Source organism: Vollenhovia emeryi, unplaced genomic scaffold (genome assembly GCF_000949405.1).
Source record: "Vollenhovia emeryi isolate VEMERY1.0 unplaced genomic scaffold, V.emery_V1.0 DF939205.1, whole genome shotgun sequence".
Classification (NCBI taxonomy): domain Eukaryota; kingdom Metazoa; phylum Arthropoda; class Insecta; order Hymenoptera; family Formicidae; genus Vollenhovia; species Vollenhovia emeryi.
The window spans coordinates 884898-911076 of NW_011967161.1; the positions used below are offsets into that span (position 1 = coordinate 884898).

General features: G+C 36.3%; 1 protein-coding gene across 14 annotated transcripts in view; it reads left to right on the plus strand.

Annotated features, from left to right (window-relative positions):
* Positions 1-26173, plus strand: part of LOC105561630 (somatostatin receptor type 2-like) — a 75845-nt gene extending 49672 nt beyond the window's left edge. For 13 of the 14 annotated variants that reach the window (XM_012011789.1, XM_012011784.1, XM_012011780.1 and 10 more), the window contains one exon: positions 24268-26173. In XM_012011789.1, the coding sequence (XP_011867179.1) occupies positions 24358-25578 (1221 nt within the window). In that variant the 5' untranslated portion in view covers positions 24268-24357 and the 3' untranslated portion in view covers positions 25579-26173. Of the gene's footprint in view, positions 1-5987; positions 6045-24267 lie in introns of those variants that run through there. The other variant, XM_012011790.1, reaches the window with a different exon arrangement.
* The last annotated feature ends 6 nt before the right edge of the window (positions 26174-26179 follow it).

Here is a 26179-nt window from a genome sequence, read left to right on the forward strand (position 1 = left end):
GCTAGAGAGACAGAACAGGCCTCCTACGCAGGCACCTCGGTCTCTACAGCGGACGACCGCTTGTCATGTAACGCTCAGTCCACATGTCGATGATTGTACTATATAACAGTTATGTTGCTGAAGACATTATAATATTGTTGGTATGTAACTATTAGTTGGTGGTACAGATAAAGAAAAATAAATGAACAGCTACCGTATTTGTTAATAGTGTTCTGCAAAATGTTCATATTCTGAACAAACAGTGAATCGTAACAATTATCAGTAAAAATTTTACGAAAGGAAAGCAATCTCGGCGCTGTTTTATACTGCATTTATTCGATGCATTTTCAATTGTTCAATTTTAGTTTATACAATACATGAAATATATTGTATACACACACATATGCACACCCCGCGCACGTTTTATGACATATATTGTTTGTTTCTATTGCCTTCTACGAAGTTTCATTGCACTTTGTTCCTCCTGCATTCTGTATCTAAAAGTATCAGAATAAAAGTAGCACGTTGCCAAGCACAAAATAAGTTGATATAGTCTTTTATTGAAAAAAAAACAAACTTGCGTAGTATGTATTATACATACACTAGGGCTGCGTTTCGATATTCACTGCCAGTACTGAAAATCTATAGTTTACGTCACGTGAATATCGGAACGCAGTCTAGGAATCACTGATTCCTTCCCATATGAATTTAGGCACAGGTAGAACACATACATTTTCCATATACCATATGTATATGCAAAATGTGTAAATGTGTTGATATGTGCACAAATTCATGTGAAAAGGCATCAGCGATTCTTAGTGTACAGTCGTAAAATCGTGTTAGTGTAATAACGTTACTATTATCAAATGAGAATAATACCGCGATTGTGGCTTTAGTGCAAGTGTACTTTATCCGTACCTGAAGTTGCTCGAAAAAAGATGGGTTTTAATAAAAGTTCCGTGCAAAAATTCCTCAAGAAATATCGCTAAAATGACTTTTTACTGCTGTAAATTAAATCTAATTCTTTTCGTAACATAACGCACGCGTTCTAGTATTTCTATATTCATCTATAATAAATTACTAAATATGTATGTAATAAATAATTCATATTTATATTGCAAAATGAAATCATCTGTCTATATGAAAGAGAGTGCAAAGTAATTCAAACTGAATGCATAATCAAATTCGTGTCACGTGCGATGAGGGAGATGAGCGGAGATTTTAGAAATACCCTGATGAATTGGACAATATAATAGATTGAATAAATATAAAAAAAGGAAAGTCGCGAATTTGTGGTTGGAGACGTCCAAGCAGTCATATTTGCGATTTTGCATCTGTATCGCTAGGATCGATACAAAGATAATTGTGTTGACAATATCGAAACGATCCAGACGTAGATATTAATAAGAGGTGGAAAACTTTTTACTTAAACTTGAGATCGTAATCTTTTGTATCATACAAATAGGTTTCTTCGTAATCATTGTTCCTTCGTAATCGAAGATGAAACGCTGTGATAAAATGGCAATTTTGTGTCTAGGACTCTTCGTGTCTCGTTTTTATTACCGACAATATAAATTGAGTGAGATAAGGCTAATGGTATACAATTTCTTTTTTCCTTAAACTCACGGAAATACGATCGAATTCGCGTGTGCGAGCTAAATTACGTTCGGTTAAGGGGAAAGCAATAAAGTGTGTAGGAGGAACAGTAACGAATATAAACGAGGAGTAACGTATTCCAAAATATTCCGTACATTTAATATGAGTCTCCCAAGCTTCGCGAGGGACACGTTAATACGTTCGATTAAAAATAATTATAAAGCTCGCTCTGTTTAAATTTATATATGCATTAAATTCTTTTTATTACACCCTTTTATTTCCGACATGGATTTTATGTTCAAAATTGACCAGCGGGAAAAAATTGTTACAATCAGTGAGAATAATGCCAATGTAGGGAATTAATGATCGACACAACTGGCAAATTCTAATTAAAGAAATTTATTGCGAAAAATATTACCTCAGCCAGGGTTTGTACCTGGACCTCCCTACGCTCTGGGCGGGCGTCTCACCTATTCGACCACTACGGTATGTGTCGAGTCCTGCATTGGTTAATTATTTTACTGGCGACAATGAGAAATAACTGTAAGAAAAAAATAATTATGGAATGGTGATTAAAAATTTGGTGGAGGGGGAAGAGGGCCAATGCGAGCCAAACGCAGGTATTCGTGCGAAAATATCCAATGTGTAACTTTTTATTGAATTTATTAATCAACCTTCGAGTCAATCTTTGAGTCAATCTTCAAACGTTTCGACTCATTTTCGGGTCATTCTCAGTGAGACTAAGATCAAATAATTATCAAAGGTGTGTTACATAAAATTAATAAGTATAAAAAAACCTTAAAACTTGGACTAATAGCGTTAGGAATAATAAGACTAATACCTATAGAGACAAATATGTTCACGCTTAAATACATTACTGTCACCGAGAGTTATCGTCTGACATTGTATGAGAGTTGCAACTAAAAGTGTCTACTGGAATATCAACATGATATCGCATTGGTATCGCGCAAACATTTTTGCGCCAGTAAAGCGTCGTGCGAGAACAGCGAATAAGCCATTATTCGGTGCTTGAACTGAAGTCGCATTTATGATAGAATGTCTATGTCATTCATTAAACGTCAGAACATTTCATTCGGGCACCAACATCTTTTCTACTAAACTCGTGACGCAATGTAAGCCCTCCGCGTAACTTCATGCGCGAAAATGTTAAACTGCATCGTATAGCATTCACAAAGTACTGTTAGTTATAATTTTCAACGTAATACGGAGAAGCGTAACGCAACAACTTGATTAATACGTGGCCTTACCTGCATCATATTGCGCCGGTGGAGCTGCAAAATACCATAATGCGTATAACGTATGGTCGCGTTGCGAAATGCAGCGAGCATACGAAATCAGGAATAACTTGTTGCAAAAATAATTGCTCCTCGCACGGGAATCGCTCCTTTAATCGAGCAGTGGAAATAATGAGTGATAAGGGTGCGGTAAAAAAAAAACAGCGAAGTGTCACAACGTTCCTTAAGCGCTTTCCTCCCTCTGTCGCTGTTCGAAAACAATTATAAAGCTGATTGATAAGCTCCTTTAAGTTTTCCCGACTTGCATTATCCCTTCATTTCCGTACGAAGTGAGGCCTTATTATCGATGCCTTCTTTCCACATCGCGCTGTCTCAGGTTTGCATAATATAATAAATTTGCATGATTGCAATTTACATAATTCAAGCTTGTATTAAAGTGCCACTGAACGTGTACGTACACGCGGATTAAAATCGGTCATTCTGCACGCCTGTGTGTGTGTGTGTGTGTGTTTCTACCGTTCTCTTCGTAGTCTGCGTGTTGTGGGAACTGAAGGGTTCTATAGACGCACTTCATTAAGCGTTAAGAAGTTAGCGGCTACGATGTTAGACGCGACAAATTTTCCTCCCTCCTTGCGCATTGAAGCTAATGCGCGATGGAACGCGCGTGCTCGTGCTCGGCCCTCGGTAATTCGCGAAAATGGAGGCTCTTCGTGTTACTTCCCCGCAAAATCAACAGCTCGGATCACGATCTAGTACATCATGCCGGAAGCGCCTCGGTGGTCGCGCTGTTATTACACCTCGCCTCGCCGAGCGACAAGCAAGCGGCGTGAAAACAGAGCCGCGTGCGTGCGAATCTGTATAACTCACGATGTTTTCCCCCGTATACTTTCCCCGGTATACACGCGCATCTTCGCAAATGAATTGGCGCGAGATGTGCACCCGAGCGACGTGCGGGCGCTCGAACGCGAGACGCAACGCGGACACCTCGCGTTGCCATCGCGACGCCAGCATGCGTTTCCATCCCGACGAGCCGCGAATGTCGCAGCACTTTAACGCCTTGGTAATCAACACTTCCAATCGTGATTCGATTATCGCCGTTCTAGCCTCCTGCAAATTCCCTCCTCCACGCTTTTTTTTTACCTTCGTGAAATTAAAACGCGAAATCGTAATCCGTCGGAATTCGACGGCGTGGACGGTTTCTATTCTTCTCTTTCTTTTTATCGGCTTTGATCTGCGAAATACTTTCAAGAGAAATGATTATATTAGCAAGCTGTCTCATTGATGTCAAGGCGCTATAAAATAATATATAGATTAATTTTATTATATACGTACACATTTCCAAGACTTGGCTGTCTGAAAACGATATTAAATTCGAAAGAATATCAACGTAGTCGTTTGTTTGTTTTTCGTGAAAAAAAAACAATCCATTTATAATTAATACGCCACCACAGTAACGAGATTTTAATTGGAACCGTTATCATTCAACAGAACCAGGACATTGCCAAAAATTGTTTTAGGTTCAGCTGTTCACGAGTTAAAATCGAATTCCTCGCGGTAGGGTGCAATGTAGAATTAAAACATTCGTAAAAGAAAAAAATATCAATTTGCGCCGACGCGGATAAATGTAAAGGGAAAAATAACAATACGTACTGTCCGCAATAAAGGGACAAATTTCTGACATAAAGCGTTTTTTTTTGGTTACGGGAGGGCGATGCGTGTGGACGTAGTTGACAGAGACGTATTTGCGAAAAATAAGTGACAGTAGTTGTTTGCTCTCGTTATTTCAGGTAATGCTAATTGACAAATAATGACAAACTTGGTTCCGTTCTAGCATTAATTGGTATTCGCCACGGGTTCTTGTTCAAATAGGTAGCGTTCTTTCTCTTAATGCTGATAAATGACTGCGATTAAGTAGAATAATTGACATTTCGTGAAACCGCCCATCAAAATATGTATTTATAGGCGCTGTGCGAAAGTTATTCGATACAACCACACTGTAAAAAAAAGTACATGCAAAATTACAATTATTATAGTGGGTAATACATAGGACTATCTATTAGAGTATATTTACGCCTTGTAGGTAAACTTATTACCTTGTACAACAAGTAAACTGCTTGCTTTTAATTGTGTAAATTTTACAATTTTTTCTAACGTTTCATCATGCATAAACAAGTATTCACACGAAGAGTAAACCAATTTTTTTGTAAACGTATCATAAATTTATGCGCTTCCGTTATTAATAGAGTAAGCGCTACACTTCTTATGTGTGTAATTTTACATATACATTTTTTACAGCGTACGGGACTATAACTTTCGACGGTATTTCGCAATTCCACTCGCTAATAGCACGCGTAGTGGAGCCTAATTTTTTTGCGAACAAACGTTGAATTTCTCTTTTCTCTAGTCCGTTTATTATTTATGAACGTCACATATATATTTTATTTTCAGAAACACGCTCATATCTCGCGTGACACCTGTATAAATATCAGATTAATGATATTTCCGTTGGGAAAACAAGAAGATAAATTTTGTTCATTGTTAGCGCTGGTACAAGTGAAATTGGATCGCGGAGTTTCACTGTGCATTTATGAAATCCCATTATTTCATCCGGAGTACAGACGGTCGAGAGATGAAAGCTGTTTCTCGATCTAATAAAACTTCATCGTCGCGTTTGTGACTGGCGAGAAGCCAAGCGATTTTCTCGATCGTGTATCTGCGACCTCGTTATTATCATCGCCGCTAACAGCATCGACTCTCCTTCTACTCTTCGCACCGCACACATTTCTATAGTCTTTTCTCTTTCATATGCCAGTTACTTCCGTGGCACATTGTGACATCGACGCAATATCGTATACGATACGCCGAAAAATATCGTTGTCTGCGACTTAATTACATATATCCTGTACGGCTGAAAGTTTTGTTTTGCCATCGTATTATTGCACATTAAATCGGAGGTGATGTCGCAAGTCGACGAAACCTAGTAGTTTGAAATGTTCGGTGAAACGTTAGACGACGCGTTTTATTCGTGAATGTTGCGCACAAGGCGATTTGAAACCGGAAGCGGCTGATGATGCGTGCGAGTTTTTTCTAGTTGGTTCATTACTTCCGTCAGAGATGACTGTATTTAATACTTGCATCTCTAATAATATTTTATAATACAGTAGTACGGAAAAATATCAAAGTCGTATAAACTCTAATCGCAAACATTTAAAGGTAAAGTTAATACCATAAAAATTTCTATTACATTCATTTGATATTAGAATGAATTTAAGTATATTTATTTATACGAATGCATAATAAAAGATCCGAGGGTAATGAAATATTAGAGTCGATAAAGCTTGAAAGTGCATCGCTTTCACGTTATGGGAATGCCGTTGAATCCATGGTTGCCATGGACGATATTCAATAGTAAAGAAAATCGATGATGCAGTTGGCTCCATTGTAACGTCCGTCGCATAAAAAAAGTAATGTTCTAAAAACACAAATCGAGACGTCTTTGACTTAATTAATAATCTTCCTTTAGGAAGATTAGCATTATAATAAATTATGCATTACGTTCTTATTGAAACTTCGTTAATGGGGAATTTTCATCATCGCGAATTATCGCTGACTGCCAGCCCGATAAGTTTTTATCGCATTTCTATACGTACATATATCAGATCTGCTCAATCAAGATATTTTCCTCTTTTACAAATGGATATTAAATGGATATTAAACGCGAATAATTTTAGATACGTTATTCTGATATTAATTTTCTGACACTTATAACGACAAAGGAAACTTTTCTTATTACAGAAATAGTTTTATTCATATACGCTTTCTTTAAATACCCTTTATTTTGTTTTATAGAATACGAACTTTTTCATAAATTTCTTCAAATGAAGCACCGAGGCAAGTTTGAAATGTCAAATACAGTGATAGAAGAGAATTTTCTATAGCTATCCTTTATTGTTTCTATTTTTACGCACATACACATACACATACTTTTTCTCTCTCTCTCTCTCTCTCTCCCTCTCTTCCTTTCTTCCTTCTTTTGTAACTACTTCTTCATTGCACATGAACTTTTGACCCTATTTCATTTCTATAAAAAAATACGTGCATCTATCAGGAACTTATCAAAGTATATTATTACCGGACGCGATATGAAACGTTTTATTTTAAACGATGAAAAAGAACTCTCAGAAATTAAGTATGTTGAACAGTTAAATATAATTGTATCATTAATTGTCTCAAATATTCTGGGCGATCCTAATCAAATGGCAATGGTACTGTTCTATGTGCGGATGCTTTATCCGCGTGCCTGAACGTTAAGTTAAGTTCGGGAGGATCAATCGCCGTCAATAATATGGGAATTCTAAACAGTGTGTCAAGCAAACTGCAGGAAAGGTCATACTGAATTGCTATTCAACTAACACTGGCGTGATATGAGACATAGCTTGCCTTAATGTACACCTCACCGATGCTCCGCGCAAGGTAATCTAGCTAGATGCGATTTTAACGAGGTCGTAGATCCGTAGTGATGAGAGACTGTAGCCGGAGGAGGATTTCATGAGAAATTCTCTCTGTCAAAGCCGCGAAAATGTTATCGATTCGCGCGCACCGATTGTGGACCGCCGCATAGTGCACGATATTCCTCTTTTCGTTAAACGCGGGGGATCTACACGTGAAAGTTCTCGGCATCCGTTACGTCTATTGCACATCGGACGCGCTGCATACATACACGCACATCGGAGATTGCTGGATTCGGAATTTCGCCTATTGATTGCACGATACCACGTCACCAACATCGTAAATTTATTCGCATTCCTTTACAGCGTTCCCGGAAAAGAGAATTATGCAATTAAAACGGGACACGAGAATTTCTAGGAAGGCTTATTTTATTCGCGTCCCGAGCTTTGCTTTGTGTCGAGCGGGTGTCCGCAGAATTTCTATCACTGTTCCTCAATTAGATCCAGCAGAATTTATATCAAAATACAAATAATTGTAGAAAAAAAAGTCACGCTCGTTTTTCACAATCAAGGATGACAAAATATGTAAAACGTGGATGTAATATGTAAATCATTATTTTTAGAATTTGTCATTAAAATGTCAAGTAATCAGATTTAATCGTATTAACAGTTTGAACTCTTTTAAACCCAGGTTTATTAATACAATAATAAAATTCAGGCAGCCGCGAAAGTTCACTTTTTTCGTCGTATTGCTATTAACGTTACGAAAGTGTCCGTAATGCATTCTTGTTTGCTTTTGAATATTTTATTTTGCTATAGTCTCACAGCCTCGTCGCTTTTTATGGATGCTCTAATTGCATACATTTTAGCAGAGCGAATTTTTAATAGTCCTGGACGAGTGTGTGTGCGTGCATGCTATTTTAATTAAAAGTGATCGGAAAGATGAAAGCTATGTCGGAAAGATATTGCGACAGTTACTTCATTATGTACCGTCACATCCGCGTGGTGTAAAGTTTAAGGTTTACACTTGTTATTATCATTAAGTCATTAAATAATCATCATCATCAATTCTATGCATATTATATAATGTTTTATTGTGTGTTGTAATTATTGAAAGTGTATGTGTGTGTGTGCGTGTGTGTGTGTGTGTCCCTAAACATAAAAACGAATGAAGTAACTTGCCTAAATTTAATTCTATTGTAAAATTTTCGTTAGGCAGGCATTAATAAAAAAATGTGTAAAATGTAACGAATCCCTTTGTTTTTAACCAAACGGGAGATTCATTAGTTACTCTCGTATATAGATAATTTTTATCTGAAAGCTGATTGCATAAAATATCAGGTATAAAGTGCCATTTTAAAATTAATTAATTAATCTTTTTTAATAGTGATTAAAATGAATTTTATGGTTTTATTAATAATTATTAACGATATACCGCCTGAGTATATGCTAGGAATATATGCTTGATTCGATGAAATTCACCTTTATTGATGACGGATGCATTTATTAATTTTTTTCTTTGTACACTTTGATGTATATTGCTCATGGTTATCGCGCTGAGTGCTTAATTAATTCTGAGTACAATTCGTTCGTTTTATTCGTTAACGATTTTCAGCACGCGATAAAATTTTGTCAACTCCCATGCTCCATCATGGGATTTCCCATCCGTTTAAAAACGTGGTAACAAACAGAGTAAACAAATACAAACGCTATTTTCGTATTATCTTCCTGAATTTCGACTACTTCACAGTTTCCCTTACTTCCCTTATTTAGATATAATCCAAATCTAGTACCACGATCGTATATCTTTAAATGTCTTTACTTTTTAAAAAAGACAATATGTCGCGGTAATATTATATTTTTTGTTACATGTATAATATAATATAATTTCATATCAGTAAATATATTACCTTGTGTAATTTCTGCTCTTTTAACCACTAATTTATATTAATTATTTATATACTTTCAACTGTTATTTATCTATTATTTAGTACCCATTTACCTGTTATTAATATCCGTATTGTGAACCTATTGCTTAGCCATATTACTCATATGACAGGAATTTAATTATAATTTAGTTGCGATTGAACGTTTGCAAGACCAAATTATTTATTAAAATATAAATTGATGTGTATTGTATGTTTTTATATTTAAAAAAAAAATATATATGCGTCGCGGCAGCATTATTATTAGGCAATAGAGTCAGGCCAGCCAAAATTTGACACTTTTCTAAAGAAATAATGTTCCTTTTTCGTAAAATTGTGTTACATGTAACTGCCACACGATTGTTACACAATTGTTTGCTTCTTTGAGAATAAGATTAATGATTCTTTTGCTATTAATTTATCGTTACGAATATTATAGTTGCGCGCGTTCTGATAAGTATAATACTTTACTATACATATCGAAGTTTGAGTTACATGCTCTGATAACTAAGGATAATGGAATGCGGTAGACAAGTGTGCCTGGAATAAACGTTTGAACTTTGATGTATTTGAACAATATAAGAGCAGCTCTACTCGTCTACATTCGAACGTCAGTATTTAGGTTAATTTTAGTATCTGTTGCGCACATGTTTCATGTACGCTAGAATCGTTCAGCTAGTTTCGATCAAGTGCAACATTGTCATTACAATAGCTTACGTAAGCTCATGTTGTAACTAACGTTATCGAACATCAGGACACTAATGAGAATGGATGGATGTTCCATTAACACATTTCTAATTGAATCCTAAAACAGGCGGCAACCTACTAACTAAATTTTCTTCTTTTTATATCCTGTATGAAGTTTTACGTTTTCTTAACAATCTTAAAAATAGACTATTCCCACAATCATAAAACTCATGTGCAATTATCTGCCTGTAAATTAAAGAAATATCGATAATGCTAATACAGAAACAATATAATTGAAATCACAGAGACAATAACGCAAAGCACTCTAGCTGTGTGTAAAGAGATGAATAAAGAAGATTTAAAGAAATATCCAGAAAATCTTATTTCACTCTCTTAAAAGATGAAATTTGCAGCGGCAATCTTTTTGTAATACAAATAACAAACGTACACATTCCCATATGCGTATGAACGTTTTATGGGGAAGCCGGTCGTTTATTTATTGGGTCGACGTAATCTGACCGATGGCCACGGGCCGTGGAATAAAGGATAACACGTGAACTTGCAAAGAGAATTTATCAGCAGCCAGATTCGCTACACAATATCCCGAGCACATGGATACGAACGTGATTGTTGCTACACAATGGTCGAGCGTTCGGCAATGGAGTCTGGCAATTAATTCGCGATATCGAGTAGATGAAGTTAAGCCGGATTTCTGAAGCCAGACTAATACGGCAAACAAGAGGTTTGTTAATCACTCCTATGTCGTTGAGAGCATCGGTGAGATGTTGATAAAGTCACCCGCATCCGAAAAAAATTCATTAAACACTTAGCTATATTTTCATTAGGCTACTATTAAATTAAATAATTGAGTTTTATACTGAAGAATCAATTTATTTTTCGTGCATTTGGAAATGCCATGCATCGCAGAGTACAAAGATACGAATCTATATTAAACGTGCTTCTCATATACTATTCGATCAAATTGAAGGGATCTGTTTAAATAGCTTTATATATTTTCTTCTAGCTCTGCACATTATCTTTATATAATTTTACGAAAATAGCATCGAATTTGAAGCAAACAAATAAATCTTTATTGAGTTTCGTATAAATCGAAACAGTATTTTAAATTTTGCATCATATTAGTCAATCATATTTGACCTGCTATTTTGAATTTTGTAAATCCGTCAAATATTCTCACATTCTGAATTTTATGTGGACTCAAAGAATATTTTATTTGTGTTATGACAGACAGAAATGCGCAGCCCTTGAACAGTTAAACTGTGTACAGATATTTATGCAACGTTACGAAAAAAACAATTTAAACACGATAAATATTTTCAAAACAGCAGTTTTTGAACGTTTGCTTATTCACCATACAACATTGTGAGACTTCATTTACATTTAGCATGAAGCGTCTGGTAAGAGGTTTGCCGACTATACTGAAGCAATTCAGATTACCTCAAGAGATATGGTTACCGACAAGAGCATCCTTAAGGGAAATAGAATACGGTATGAGATGATTCACTGAACACCGTTTTATTCCATCTATAATCGTTTTATATTTCATGAAGCTTCTTATGAACAACTCACAACCAGTATAACAAAGTTATTATAACAAAGTTATTATCAAGCAGTTTATTAAAAATAAAAATAAGGTCAATTTTGCAAAAATATTTCATATCACGTATAAAACATTATGATAAAACGACTTCCAAAGTCGATACACAATATTATAAAATATTATACGTAAAATTGTCTCCAAAGACATTTAAAAAAAATGTTTTTCTCCCGCAATCAAGTTTGCAAAAAAGATATGAAAATCTTTTCGTAAAATTATTTCTTATCATCCATTGCAAGATACGGTTTTAAATTGAAAAATATAATTGAAAGATAATGCAAATTTTAATTTCTGCCGTGATATTCCGAAAAAGCAAATTCGATTTGTGTAAAATAATCGAAAAGCGGTTTTGTTGCAATAGATATTTAATGGTATAAGTTGCAAATGACATCAACACAGTTTACTCTACTCACTGGCTGTGATGTTTCCTGGAATTGGAAAAACGTAAAGTGTACGTGAGCATGCTGTGAATTTTTTCAATACTGGAAAACATTGGAGAATATTGATTTAAATCAAATACACATGATATCACAGATACCATATTTTCCTCGTTAAATAAAACTCTTTTTTTGTAGTTATTATAAAAATATATGTAAAAAAATATGCTGAGACAAAAAATACGTAAATAAAGTGCGTAAAGAGTTAACTTTTATACATAAATCCCGTGTACGTGTAAACTAGAAAACAGTTAAATCTGTTGCAAAATTTTATAATAGATATATTAAAATTTCTGCATTAAATCCGCGCTGGAGCCGAGTGACCGAGAGTGCTTTACAGAAAAGGTGTATGTGATTTATTGCAATAAATTTAATTGTGTCATTCCACAAAATGAATTCTACGTGTGATATGATTCATATGGTTCATTATCTGATATCATTACACTTGTTATTTACATTTTTAAAAATTTGCAGATTTTTTACATGTTCTCGTACATATATTTTTCTGCTAAAAAATACCAGGAATATATTGCAATTTGCATTGTAATATTTTATTATTATATATAAATTTTTGTCATATAAATTTTTACGATCGAATTCAATTTATGCATGCAAATATTTATATCACGATATTAAAGAAGAATATATATAATATTTCATTATCCTAGTATTGATTAATATTATTAAAGCGTTAATTGCATTCATTTTATGCGATCCAATAATTATCACTGCCTTATCCAAAGGCTATCGATTCGTCAGACAGATCAGATCGCCAAACTGTATTAACAATGGAATGATGGATAATATTACTCCGTGCAAATCTATCTCAGTATGAATATCGTGTCCATCATAAAAATTTGTTATTTATAATTGCGACATACGTGAGTCGACGATAAATCCATGAGAACAATCGCATGTGTACGTCCCGATGAAATAATTTACGATGTTCCGACGTATATATACTGATTTTAAAAAGTTAAATAGAATTTAATCAAATCTAATTTAAAGAGAATGACTTGTGACAGTCTATAAAATCTTATCCTTCCCCCTCAACGTCGACGTCGACTCGATCCGACTCGTCGGGAGTTCCCGCGGAAAATCGAAACAAGTATCAAGCCAGTAATTATAAAACATATGTGAACGTCGAAATTATTGCTTAGTCTAGCGAAGCGGGAACCACGCAGTCTAATTGAATAGTTAACAAAGAGCAATTAGCGGGAATTGGCCAGCAACCACATAAAGGGGGGAGTGGATAATGAGAATTCCGCCCTGATGGACGAAGATATAAAATCAGCAAATCGCGGCCGCCGCCGGAAACGATCGGAGGTCGAGACTTCAATTTCGGGGGATGGATGCCCATCACCACCGCTTACGCACGACCACCGCTACGGCCCCGGACTGACCCGTGGCTGGGGGCCGTTGGACCGAGGAAATTCAGCAACGGCACTCTTGGGAAAGCCGCAAGAAAGAGCGATCCTGGTGGGATAGTGGACCCGGAGTCAGCCCCCCGAGAAGTCGGATCGTCGTGTACATTCCTGCCATAGTGAATTGTTACGGGGAATCGTGCGTGGTTGCCAAAGCGCTGTGTGCAAACCAGCCCGGGAACTGAATAGAAAAATTGTCGAGCGGGTACCTGACTTCGATTGTGAGTAAGGAAATAAATTCGTGTGCCCGAGATAATTTCGGAGCAGGTTATTGTAAACTCCCATATTCGATATAGTTCATAAAACTCCAGGGTCCCTCCAATGATCCCCCCCCCCTTTTTTTATTTTTTTCGATCCAGTTTGTCGTCCCAAATTCTTGTACAAGACCTTTTACTGATTTTATAAGAATTAATTGGCGCCCAGAATTAATTAATCAAACCGTCCGCGGAACTCATTGTCAGCATTAAAATTATTATGAGCCCTGGCGGCTACGGACCCGGCCGCGTTAAGTGAGGGCTATCGAATAAAGCCTCGGAGGGGCAAAAGAAAACAGCCTATCTCAGGTTTGATTACAGTCCGTAAATAATTTATGCGAATGATTCCGTAAGTCGTACACGGAAAGAATCGTTTTCTCTTAAAATTTACTCTGAAAATCATGTAATTGTGGGACAACATGGCATTTTGAAGAACTTTATGAGAGTTTTCTGAAATTTTACCATACATTTTACTAGTAATTTTACTTACGAGCAGAGTTGGGAAAGTTACTTTATAAAAGTATCTAGTTACAGTTACAGTTTTTGTTTTGGCTAAAAATGTAACCAGTTACAGTTACAAGTTACCAATTTTGAAAAGTAACGCATTACAGTTGCAGCTACTCAAAAAAATTACAAATCGTTACTTTGCAGTTACTTTCTTGCAATGAAAATAAAAATATCAAATTGCATTTGAATTGTAAAGTGTCGATAAAGGCTGTTTAAGTGTAAATGCAAGGCCTAATGTAATCTGTGGAGGTTCAAAATACATATAAAGTAACTCTTAATGTAACTATTAAATTAGTTATCGAAAAAATGTAACTGAGTCAAGTTACAGTTACAGATGGAGAGAAAGTAACGTAGTAGAGTTACCAAAAAAACAGTAACTGTAACTTGGTTACAAGTAACGAGTTACTTCCCAACCCTGCTTACAAGTACACGTTTTACTAGTAAAATGTATGGTAAAATTTCAGAAAACTCTCATAAAGTTCTTCAAAATGCCACGTTGTCCCACGATTACACGATTTTCAGGGTAAATTTTAAGAGAAAATTCTCTCCCCGTGTACATTGAAGTAGCCGTACCTATACGAATCACTCACTTTCAATTCTCTTCACCTCTGTAATTGTAACAGATTTGTCATTTATTTTAATTACATTAAACATGCTACTGAAGCACTGCGTGCAGACGTTGTTTTCGTTGCCATCGCATTGTCGCTTTATTCGGCTGCATTTTTCTTTGAAATATACGTGAGACGCACGCATTCGTAAATCAGTTATCTACGAAGAATGGCTCGGACTGCCGTATCCCCCGGCGATCCGTCGTATCCCCTGGCGCATGCATATGCATCGATACCAGTAACAAAGGGAACGGTACACGCCCTGACGAGACACGTACGTACGTAGTCACGTAAAATGGACCAAAGTCTCGTCTCGTTTTATCATTGTTCTCGCGTGCTCGGTCGAGCAATATCCTCCCGGTTATCAATTACATCCGATGCCTTTTGATGGGGTCGTCGCTTCTCTGACGTATCCTTGCGAGACCTTGTTCACCCTTTAGATTCGCAACTTTACGACCGTACTCTTCCTTACTTCGTTCTGCCCCGGAAATATCGCGAAACATCGTTCCATGGTTTTTTCCATCGTTTTTCCTTTACTCCGTTATCTGCCGGCAACCGCAGGACACATCGCTTTCATAATGCAAAACGACGGTGTACCGCGGCCAAGCACCTATGTATATGATCTACCATTATCTCCTCACGCATTTTCGCCACCGGCGTTTTACGCCGCTCTTAAAGAAATAGCTTTCTTAGGTAGCACTTTTTATATTCCGGATATTCAATGGCAACGGAAGAATGCGTAAAGATTCTACATGAGATGATCGCGTAATGATTAAGGCTGTGATATTTCGACCGCGATTTGGACCATACGCGATTCGAACAATTTAACCAGTAGTTAAATGCAGTATTTTTTTAAAATCAAATTAATATTGGATTAGGATATTATTGATCTTATGTCAGTATCCGTCAGGTTTCTTTTTGGAAAAAGTTTTAAAAGAACAATATACTTATCCGAGATCCGACATTTCGGCTACGGCAGAAAAGAATAGAATTCCAAAACGTTGCTACATAACCGAGTAAACGATGTAGCGAAATCACAAAATTCTGGGATGCGAAATTCCACGCGGCAAAAATAAAGATATATCAACAAGATCAGTATAATTGAAATAAAATCGTTGAAACATCAGTATTAATAAAAGAAAAGCATCAAATATTTGTCTTAATAATCTGGATATTTAGTTCAATGCTGAAAATTAAAATCCAGAGCAAATACAGCCGAGTGAATTATTTATGCTTGTGGCAGCCCGTGACGTTAACGTTTAATTCAAGCAACTTCATCGTTTTTTAATTCAACAGCATTTTTTTCCGTGCGCGAACACTTTATTCAAGTAAGAAACACCCTAATTTATTTTAAAAAAAATATATATGTGCATATAAAGATAAAAGTACTTTATGACTAATGGCCAATCTTGAGCGAGATGATATTTACACGCGTTTATTTTGGTAGAGACGCACCTGGTATTAACAGCAACGAAACTGAAAATGTAGGTCAACATTGCAAGCGCATGTTGGCAATTGTAAACAACATCCTTTCGATAAGCGCTTTTAATCTCTGACGAGTTGCACTGCGTGTTTCTCTCTTCCAGAGAGTTTAGTAGAGAAAAAATGGAAAGAGAAAGAAAATAATTTTTTTTTCTTCTCTCATATTCCACTCTTTCAATCGTCTCGTTTCTCTTTATGCATGTAGTCCCCTCTGGGGAAAATGATGTTCCTATTACGCGTGGGAAACGCCTCGTATTATCGGATGCGTTCCATTCCGGTCTGTTGGGTACCGAAATCCCTGCAAATTGTTTCTTAAACGAGGTTCCGCCATTCCGCCCCGTGTTTACGAGGCTCCTGAAGCTGTCTCGCATAAATCCAGCTGGCGTGGCTGGCCACGACTCTCCAATCTGTGGCGTTGATAAGGGATTTTAAATCGATCGTATTTCAACCACGGATGGAGGTGGAAACAAAACGACAGAGATGACGCTCTTCTTCTCTCATCTCTGCTCGATACAACTATAGGTCTCGCCTCATTGCGTCGCAAGTCCGCTCAAAATAATTACGTACGCGAGATCGTATCGCGAAGCACTAGCCAGGTTTTCCCATAGAAAATAATCGGTTCAGCCGTTAAAGAGATACGAAAATATGCCGAATTTATTTCGAGATCTTATTTATATGTATATAGCCATGGATCCTGCCGCGACTTTGCTGCGCATGAGCTTGGCGCGAAACCGCGTCTCTTGATCTATTCTGCGAACTTGGATTAGATACTGGCGTATGGTGTTGTGAACATAAATGCAGGAATTCTAACGTATGCGTACGTTACATGGTCAGAAAGGTAGTCGTTTTACAATAAATTTTCGAAATATTTGTATGTATTATTGCGTAAATATTCGTACATATCATTCCTTCACTGAGAAAATTTTTCACCGGATAAACCAATTACATAAACGGTGTTTTCGATGGTTAATTTTTTCGATTAAGTTATGGATGCATCCGATGAAATTTATCCAATGAAATGCAGTTACCGATGAAACTTGATTGAAAAACCGATCACATTTTTATATCCGTTTGTTATTAAGTAATTGGATTATCCGATTATATTTAATCGGACAGTTTTCTCAGTATTTGCTTTAATAATGTGTCACTGCACATACCTGTTAGTAAAAGCCATAATCTCTCGCATGATAGACTGTATGTTCGAAATTTATCATAAAACGGACAACCTTTCTAACCACGACTGTACGTACGTTTATACAAATGTGTTTTTACAACAATCCAAAAGGACTAAATGCAAAATACAGTGATTTTACGAAGGAATGATAAAAATTTGAAGAAAAGTTACAAAAATAGATAAGAAAATATGTATCTGTAGAATAATAAAAGTAAAAAGTAAGAGACGTCGTATCCTATAATAGCGTTCAATTATTATTCCTATAAAACAGTGCGGGATAAGCGGAATAAAATGTCGAACACTTAAGTCATACCATTGCATAAGAATGTTACTTACAATTAACATAAGTTTCCGAAAATTCTTGGATATACTTTGTGAGTGATAGATAGAACTTATGACATGCATTTCTACATACACATATAATAATCACAGAAAAGAATTTCACATCGTACATTGCCTTCTGTAAGTTATTAACAGTATTAATTCTCGTCAGGAAGTCGTTGAACCTGAGGAGATACTCGTCCGCTTCGTTTATGCCTCGTGTCATGAGATTCGCGAAGGTGTTTCAAGAACTTTGCACGCGAAGGAAAACAGCTCCCGCGAGCCAGGGAGGATTAAGCGTGCTTCGTTTTTATTATGAAATGAGCAGTTAGCTCAACTCGTAAGAATGTTGAGCCCGTGATTTCGTTTTATCATCACATCGCAATCTCAAGTTTCGGATGCATTTATATCGCACGCTTTGTACAATTTATGTCGCCCCACTAATGTACGAACTGATGTACGAGCGTCCGATATCCGATAGGAGAATTTGCTTTCCAAGAGCCTAGCTAGTGATATTTTTGCCCTCACAAAACAAATTCTCCCGTCGGATATCGGATGTCCGTGTATTGGACGTTGGACGCAATCTGAATCCACCATTATATAATACATAAACTGGAAATACGATACTTGTCAAATGTTAACTGTCAGTTATTGCTCGGCATTGTTTATTTCTTTATTATGAATAATTATGATACTATCTTAATCTAGCGAGAGCGAGAGAGAGAGAGAGAGAGAGATTTATTAACATTCTAAGACAAACCGTCTAAAAACGAACAAAGAAGACGAAACCGAGCAAAGAAATATAGTAAAAAAAAAACTAATATGAGAAGTGATATAAAAGAAAAGAAATAAAAAGAATGAGAGAGGGGGGAGAGAGAAGTTCCTTCTTTCTAAAAATGCCTTTACTAAGCGTATCTGTGAACATAAATAAAATGTTTAACGCATTCAACAAGGATCTTTTGTAATATTTTACAAATTGAAGCACTGAAAGTTGATCACTAAAAGGAATCGTTAAGCTTTACCTCTCCTGTTTTCTCCACAACTTAAGCGGGAGATAAGTCAACATCGAGATCAAACCTGTGTAACAACAGAGTAAACACAGGCGTAAATTTACCTTTAGACGTTCCCGAAATCGAATTTCCACTGTTCCATTAATCATTGGCCCGCTCCGATTTTCCTGTGGATATTCTGTCGCGAAATTCCGCCCGCTGACGCACCATATGTTATCACACGTGCAGATGTGCAAAAGAACACCTGCAGAAAGACAATAACCATTTATCAGAAGAGATAAAGATCTGAAACTTTTACAATTTAACAAGAATATTCATAATTACCGTGAGAAAATTTTACAATTAGAGAAACCCCTTTGTCCAACGTTTATTATCTCAATTAATTAAATATAATAAGAATAATTAAATATAACGGCTTTCTTACATCCGCACAGCTCATTGCTGTGAAGTCTCGCGACATTCCCTTCTTTTGAAGTCGCGTCAAAATCCAATATATTCGGAATAACTCGTTAGGAAAAGGGTCAAATCGCGCGGGCGAGTCATTCTGTGTGAAATTTCCAGGAAAATTTCTTTTCTCTCCAACGCCCGTGTTTGTCCTGTCGCCGTCTTATCTGTAGTTCGTCCCAATCCATTTTATCCTTTAAAATGAGGCGTCCAGAATTAATTAAATCGTTTCCCGGATATTCTTCGTGGCAAATCCCGCAATCTCGACAAGCGACGTAAGTTCGCATTTCAAGAAACTACACAGTTGCAACGACGAGACGGAGGCTAAGTAGGAGTTTAAAGGGGAAGGTTAATAGAACGCAGAAAACAAAGGCGTGGAAAACAACGGCGAGTGAGTAGCGGGCGAGTACGTTGGAATTTAATAAGTTCGGAGTAGACATCCTTTCTCTGTCCTGCCTCTTTGTCTGCAAAAGGAGCTCGTATTTTGACGTAATTACCTAGCGATACCAGGTTACCTCGAATAAACTGATTAGATCAACGAGATGTAAAAAATTTCTTGTTGCATTATTATGTACATATTTCCTGCTTGCAATATGTAATACTTCTTTGTACCTTGTGAAAATTATTCTAGACAGAATGAAACTATCGGTCTTTTCTAACACGTAAAGAGCTTCTCAGTTCGTATAAAAAAATTGTTTGATAAAATTCAAAATTGTACAATAAAAATAACTTGACAAAATTAATTAATATTAAAATTGTATTTGTGAAATAAAAATAAATATGGAATTACCAGATTTTTTAAAATCCAGAGTAGTACGTAAATATTTTATGAACGATGCATAATTATGTAACTATCGTAAAAAAAAACCGGTTACAGAAATTATTCTGTGCATAAAAAATAAAGCATTTAAAGCAAATGTATTTGATATATGTGCAAATGTATTAAAAATGTGATAATCGGCGAAAAAAGTATCACATTTCCCAAGTTCAATGTGATTTTTCAGCGCGTTTTGTAAGTTCTTCCTCGCAACTGAACATACACATGGTTTGTTTTACTTACTTTGTAGGTTCCCAGCAGCTTTGACACGTGCATGATCCCAACCTTCTCGTACGATCGTACCTTCTCTGTAGTATAAACATGGAGGCGATGACAGTGTAAAGGCGTGTGTTCCCTGCTACTTTACAAAGTATTCTAAACACCTACATACACACGATGGATACGATATCGAAACAAAACAGAATCAAGAAAGAAAATTTTCGCGAGGCGTTAGGATAGGACAAGTGGACCACGTTCACGTTGTTTGAAGATAAGATTAATCAAGCTAAATCAGTACGCGGGATGAAGTAATTGCGTGTTATGTTGCACCACTCGCGGTAACATCATTTAGATGTTTGTTCGTGATTGTTTCTCTTAGCTTAACATCAGTCAAGTTCGCACGCAGAAAAGGATCATTAATTTTCCTTTATTTGTTTATTCGACACGCATTCGTATCTTCTCCTGATAAATGCGACGCCACGGTTTGATTATTTGCGCTTTCGGACAACTCATCGCGCGATGTGAATCTCGAGCGGCTACAACGCATTATCGTGCCGTGCCATTGAAAATGAAATCACCGTCGTGCATCTCAATTTTGTGAAAATCTTTTTAACGCGCGAATATCTCCCGAAACGCACGCAAATGCGACCTTGCATATTGGGTTACAAATTCAACGTGGGATTCTCACTGAAAGTGCGAATGCGAGAATACGTGTATTACACGGATGATATTACGGGATGACAAAAAGAACTCGGGCGGCCGATACGAATAATTTGGCAATATCACATTTCGCGCGCGATTTCTCGCAAGCTTACAATTTCCGTACGATACACAACGCAACTATTACATAATTGTGCATTAATCGTTTATCAATATGCATATTATTTAAATGCGAAAATCTCGGCAGCGATTTGATGAATGAACGATTAATGCGTATAATTAAAGCACGTAATTATGAATAAACATAAATGTATATATTGTGGGGGACATTTGTTATAAATTTTCCAATAGACGCTGAAGGATTTGCGACGCGGACTTCGAAATAATATAGCCCATCAATCATCAGTCATATCAATTAAATCGAATTGTACCGAACTATATCCTGACGAAATAAACAAGCAAAATTAATTAATTACAAATTGCTTTGAAGCGAATTAAATAATAAATGATAGCCTTAGGTTAAATAAACTACGAATTGGTGAGACGCCCGCCTAGAGAGAAGGGAGGTCCAGGTTCAAACCCTGGCTGAGGTAATATTTTTCGCAATAAATTTTCTGTGTTAAAAAAAAACACATAGCCAGTCATGGTCGATTAACTGCTTTGCTTAATCATGTTGATTCATCTGCTGGCGTCAAATGATTCTTATAATTAAATACACTACTTTCCATGATTTTATTGTATATACGTATGTCTCTCTCTCTCTCTCTCTCATAGAATTTTTATTACAATTTTTTTCCTTTATTTTTTACATGAGAATGAATTCTCGCTATTTTAACGCATCTGTCATATTATGCAACAGTTATGATTAATTTGTACAAGAAAATTTATGTCCCGTTGGAAATAGTCTATCTATTTGATTGCGCTCAAGGGTCGTGTTCCCAAGTGCCTACGAAATATCCTGCACATTCGCTTGATCGAGTTCCTGCTCTTAAGCTGGCCTGCCATACCCGAGGTAATTAGTTTCTCCCGTTGTGCCGTGTCCTTTCTTTCCCCTAACCCCCTCCGGCCTTATTTCACGTAGTCCTGTTGGCCTACTAGTTATTTCCCGCATCTTTCGCATTTTCCCGCGGGTTAATCCCTCATCCATCGAAAACACCAGCGAGAACCAATTGAGATATGTTTACCAAGCTCACCGATCAAAATTGAATAAATATTTGCAATTCACGCATTTCTCTGTCGCACGCGTGTATTATTCAAATGAAATACACGAAGTACGGTACCCCACTCTTCTCGGCCGTGTCTCCGTCCACCGCATCAATATAACATCGTTATCAAAGGACCCTTTTTCCCTTTTTATATTCTCTTCGACCGCCACTTGTGCGATTATAAACGGCACAATACTGTGAGCATTACAGGTACACCGAGGTGCGAAAGTGAGAGCAGCAGCTAAAAACAGTTTGCAACTTTTACGTATCCATATATTCTCGTATCCATGATCCTCTTTCAATGCTCGTCTCTAACTTGGAAGGTATAAAAAAAATCAATTGGTTTTACGTTAATCCTTGACTCCAGATGCTACTCTGCTACTTTTTCCTTCTATCGAAAGAGCAGGATGAGCTTCACAGTTACAGAAACTTTAATTGAAATTCGAAATTTAAATTGAAAAGTTAACTCCCTGCTCAGATTCCATTGTGCCGCAACTTACAATCAGTAAATAAAGTTTCGTGAAGAGATCCACATATCTTGCTGATACGAACTGCACGACTATATGCATGGAATCGTATATACATATATTTGACTACATTAATTCACATCCTGTTTTCATTTTGGATTTCATTTGTTAGGTTTGGTCGGAATAACTTGCCAATGACTGCTGAGGGGGGGGGGGGGGAGAAAACGAGAAATCTTGCAAACGCTATATCTTAAAAGAAAATGTGTTTCGCATGTTCTTCACAAATACGCGAAATGACTGGTTTGATTACATAAAAAGTTTCGTTTCTTTTGCGTTGGCTTCATCTAAAGAGTAATATTTGAAAGCGTATCTATACGACGTCGGAAAATATTGCTCAAGGTTCTGCAGCATAAATTTCTAATATATGTTATACCTCCATAAAATGTTATGATAATAAAGTTCGATTTTAAATTATGCAAACAAGTGCCCACAATTGAAATGTTATGCATATTATGATAGAAAAGTGTTTTATATTGTTACTAAAATTCATACTTTCTAATAAAGCAACAGAAACGTTACTAGACAAAATACTACATTCAAGAAAACAATATCAATTAAAGGGTTTTAACAACAATATACATATGTCATGCCGGTTAATGATACATCAATCAGAATTCATTTCACGGCAAAGAAGATTGTAATGATTTTCTGCAATAAATTTTTGTTCTTTTTTTCAGTATATACCTGATATTGTATAATTCTCTTTACTGTATTCGCGATTTTATATTAAAGGGCTTATTTTTTTTTATCAAAGTGCATACGCACAAATAGTATGTTTATTTCCGACAATCTCAATATTTTGATTTTAATATCGTAATATCCAGGGTTGGAAAAGTTATAAAAGTATCTAGTTACAGTTTTTTCGCTAAAAAAGTTGCAGTTACAAGTTACCGATTCTGAAAGGTAACGTGTTACAGTTATTAAAAAAGTAACGAATCGTTACTTTGCAGTTGCTTTCTTGCAATAAAAATAAAAATATCAAATCTACATTTGAATTGTAGAATGTCGATAAAGGCGTTTATGCGCAAATGCAAGGCCTAATGCGATCTGTGGAGGTTTAAAAATATATAATATTTATAAATTAACTATTAGTTTAACTATTAAATTAGTTACTAGTTATCGGAAAAATGTTACTGATTATAAGTTAAGTTACATTTACAGAAAGAAAGTAGGGAAGTAATTGAAGTTACTTCCCAACCCCTGGTAATATCAATGAGTGTATATGTAGAAGAATTAAAGCTCTCTATTATGAAATAGGATTCTAATATGAAATAGTAGGTTTTCAATGTCCAAATTCAATCATAAATCTTTTTTTGCAACGATTACACGACCTAACACTCAAATTTTCACTAAACAGATTTCACTTTAAGGGCAAAAAATTCATGGTGGAATCAACAGATGATGTCTATTATTATAATTTTGCAGAAACCCCGCTATCTCATATTAGGAGCCTATCCCATAATCGGGGACTTTTCTCTATGTATATACATATGTGTGTATGTGTAAGTAACATATACATAATGGCAATTTCTTTGTTACGTAATCTCAATTTCTAGTGTAAATGAATTTGTTGCTTTCGGATATGATGAAAAGCAGACATTAAATATCTTTTAAGCAACTTATTAGACTATATTTTTCGATTAATTATATTTTTTTACTTGTGTTTCAGATTCTCCTTTCACAGTCGATAAACGGCCCAAGAAGAGACATACTCATCGCAGACACTGACACTCGCCAGGATACTAAGAAGATATTTATAATGGATTACGACAACCTAACTAACTTAATGGACAACAATACAGTCGTGCATTGCGTTGTCGATTTGTCAATTATTGGTTTGGTCAATCAGATCCTTTACTTCATTGTCTTTATCGTTGGAATTTTCGGGAATTCTCTAGTCATTTACGTCATTTCACGTTTCTCGAGTATGCAAACTGTTACAAATATGTACATTGTAAACTTAGCGATTGCGGACGAATGTTTCTTAATCGGCATACCGTTTCTAGTGACGACAATGATTTTGCATAATTGGGTCTTCGGTAAATTCATGTGCAAGGCATACATGACCACGACGACTATCAATCAGTTTACAAGCAGCCTCTTTCTGCTAATCATGAGCGCCGATCGCTACGTCGCTGTATGTCATCCAATTTCATCCTCTAAGATACGCACGCCTCTCATTTCCAAAATAGTTTCGTTTACCGCGTGGGCCACTAGCATTCTCTTCATGATACCGGTTTTTCGTTATGCGGATACCATGGAATACTCAAATGGACATGCCAGTTGTAACATTTTTTGGCCCAACGATCGCGGTGGCCAGACTGCTTTTATTCTTTATTCCTTTATCCTAGGCTTTGTCCTTCCCCTCATATTCATATTAAACTTCTACTTTCTAGTGATAAAAAAGTTACGAACAGTAGGTCCGCAAAACAAATCGAAGGAGAGAAAGCGGCATCGAAAAGTTACCAGACTAGTCTTAACGGTGATTACTGTATATATATTCTGTTGGTTACCCTACTGGGTGACCCAATTAGCTTTGATATTCACCCCACCGAGACAATGTCAAACCAGCATGAGCATTGCAAGCTTTCTCTTAGCTGGTTTCCTCAGTTATAGCAACAGCGCAATGAATCCGATCCTATATGCTTTTCTAAGTGATAACTTCAAGAAGAGTTTCCTGAAGGCATGCGCTTGTATAACTGGCAAATCCATGAATCAATACATCAACGAAAACAGTATATTTCTACGGAGGAACAGGGGTAACACCGATGGACTGCAGTCTAACCCTGGACACTCCAGATTAGAGCTTGATGACGAGGAGGGAGAAAGAGGATTACTCTTCAGCAAGACTTCCACCACCGCGGTGACCATGACTTCGCGATCAAACATTACGATTAGCAGCGAATCCAAGGACGTGGCGCAGAAGAAAAATATTTTAACTAAGAGAGGTGTACAGTTAACTTTGACAACGCAGGTTTAAAATACCGTCGTCAGAATTGCTGTGACTTCTGAAAGAAACTTTTCGTTGCGAGAGCCATAAGTCGGAGGGTTGGCCTTTCAGGGCTTATACATTCTATGATTATAGTAACGACACCCGAATGCGCTATCACCGATTGTGAGTAACAAAATTATCCAGTTGTTATCGTCAGGGTCGAAAGAATAGCGCCAAAAATTCCATTCCCGCATCGGAAGTTCATCTTCTTCTACATTGACATTTAACTAATGTATCGAAATCAGTGTACAACTCTGCTAAAGATATCATTTTGTATCTATTGACGATAGATACAATAATTCAACGTATTTTTATCTACATAATTTTTTCCATTGCAATTTGCAGCCTCATTGGTCATCAACAATAACATGGCTCAATCAGGTGTCATCACTGTATCCTATAATCACAGGATCCGACGAGCAGATTTTGAGGTGTATATGAAAGATATTCAAATGTTGAAGATATTAAGAGATATTAAGATGTATAAAAATGGTTACTTGGTTATAATAATTACAATGATTACATTAAGAATGTTTTAAAGATGAGTTCTCATATTAAATTATGTATGTTTAAATGTAAGCGAAACTTG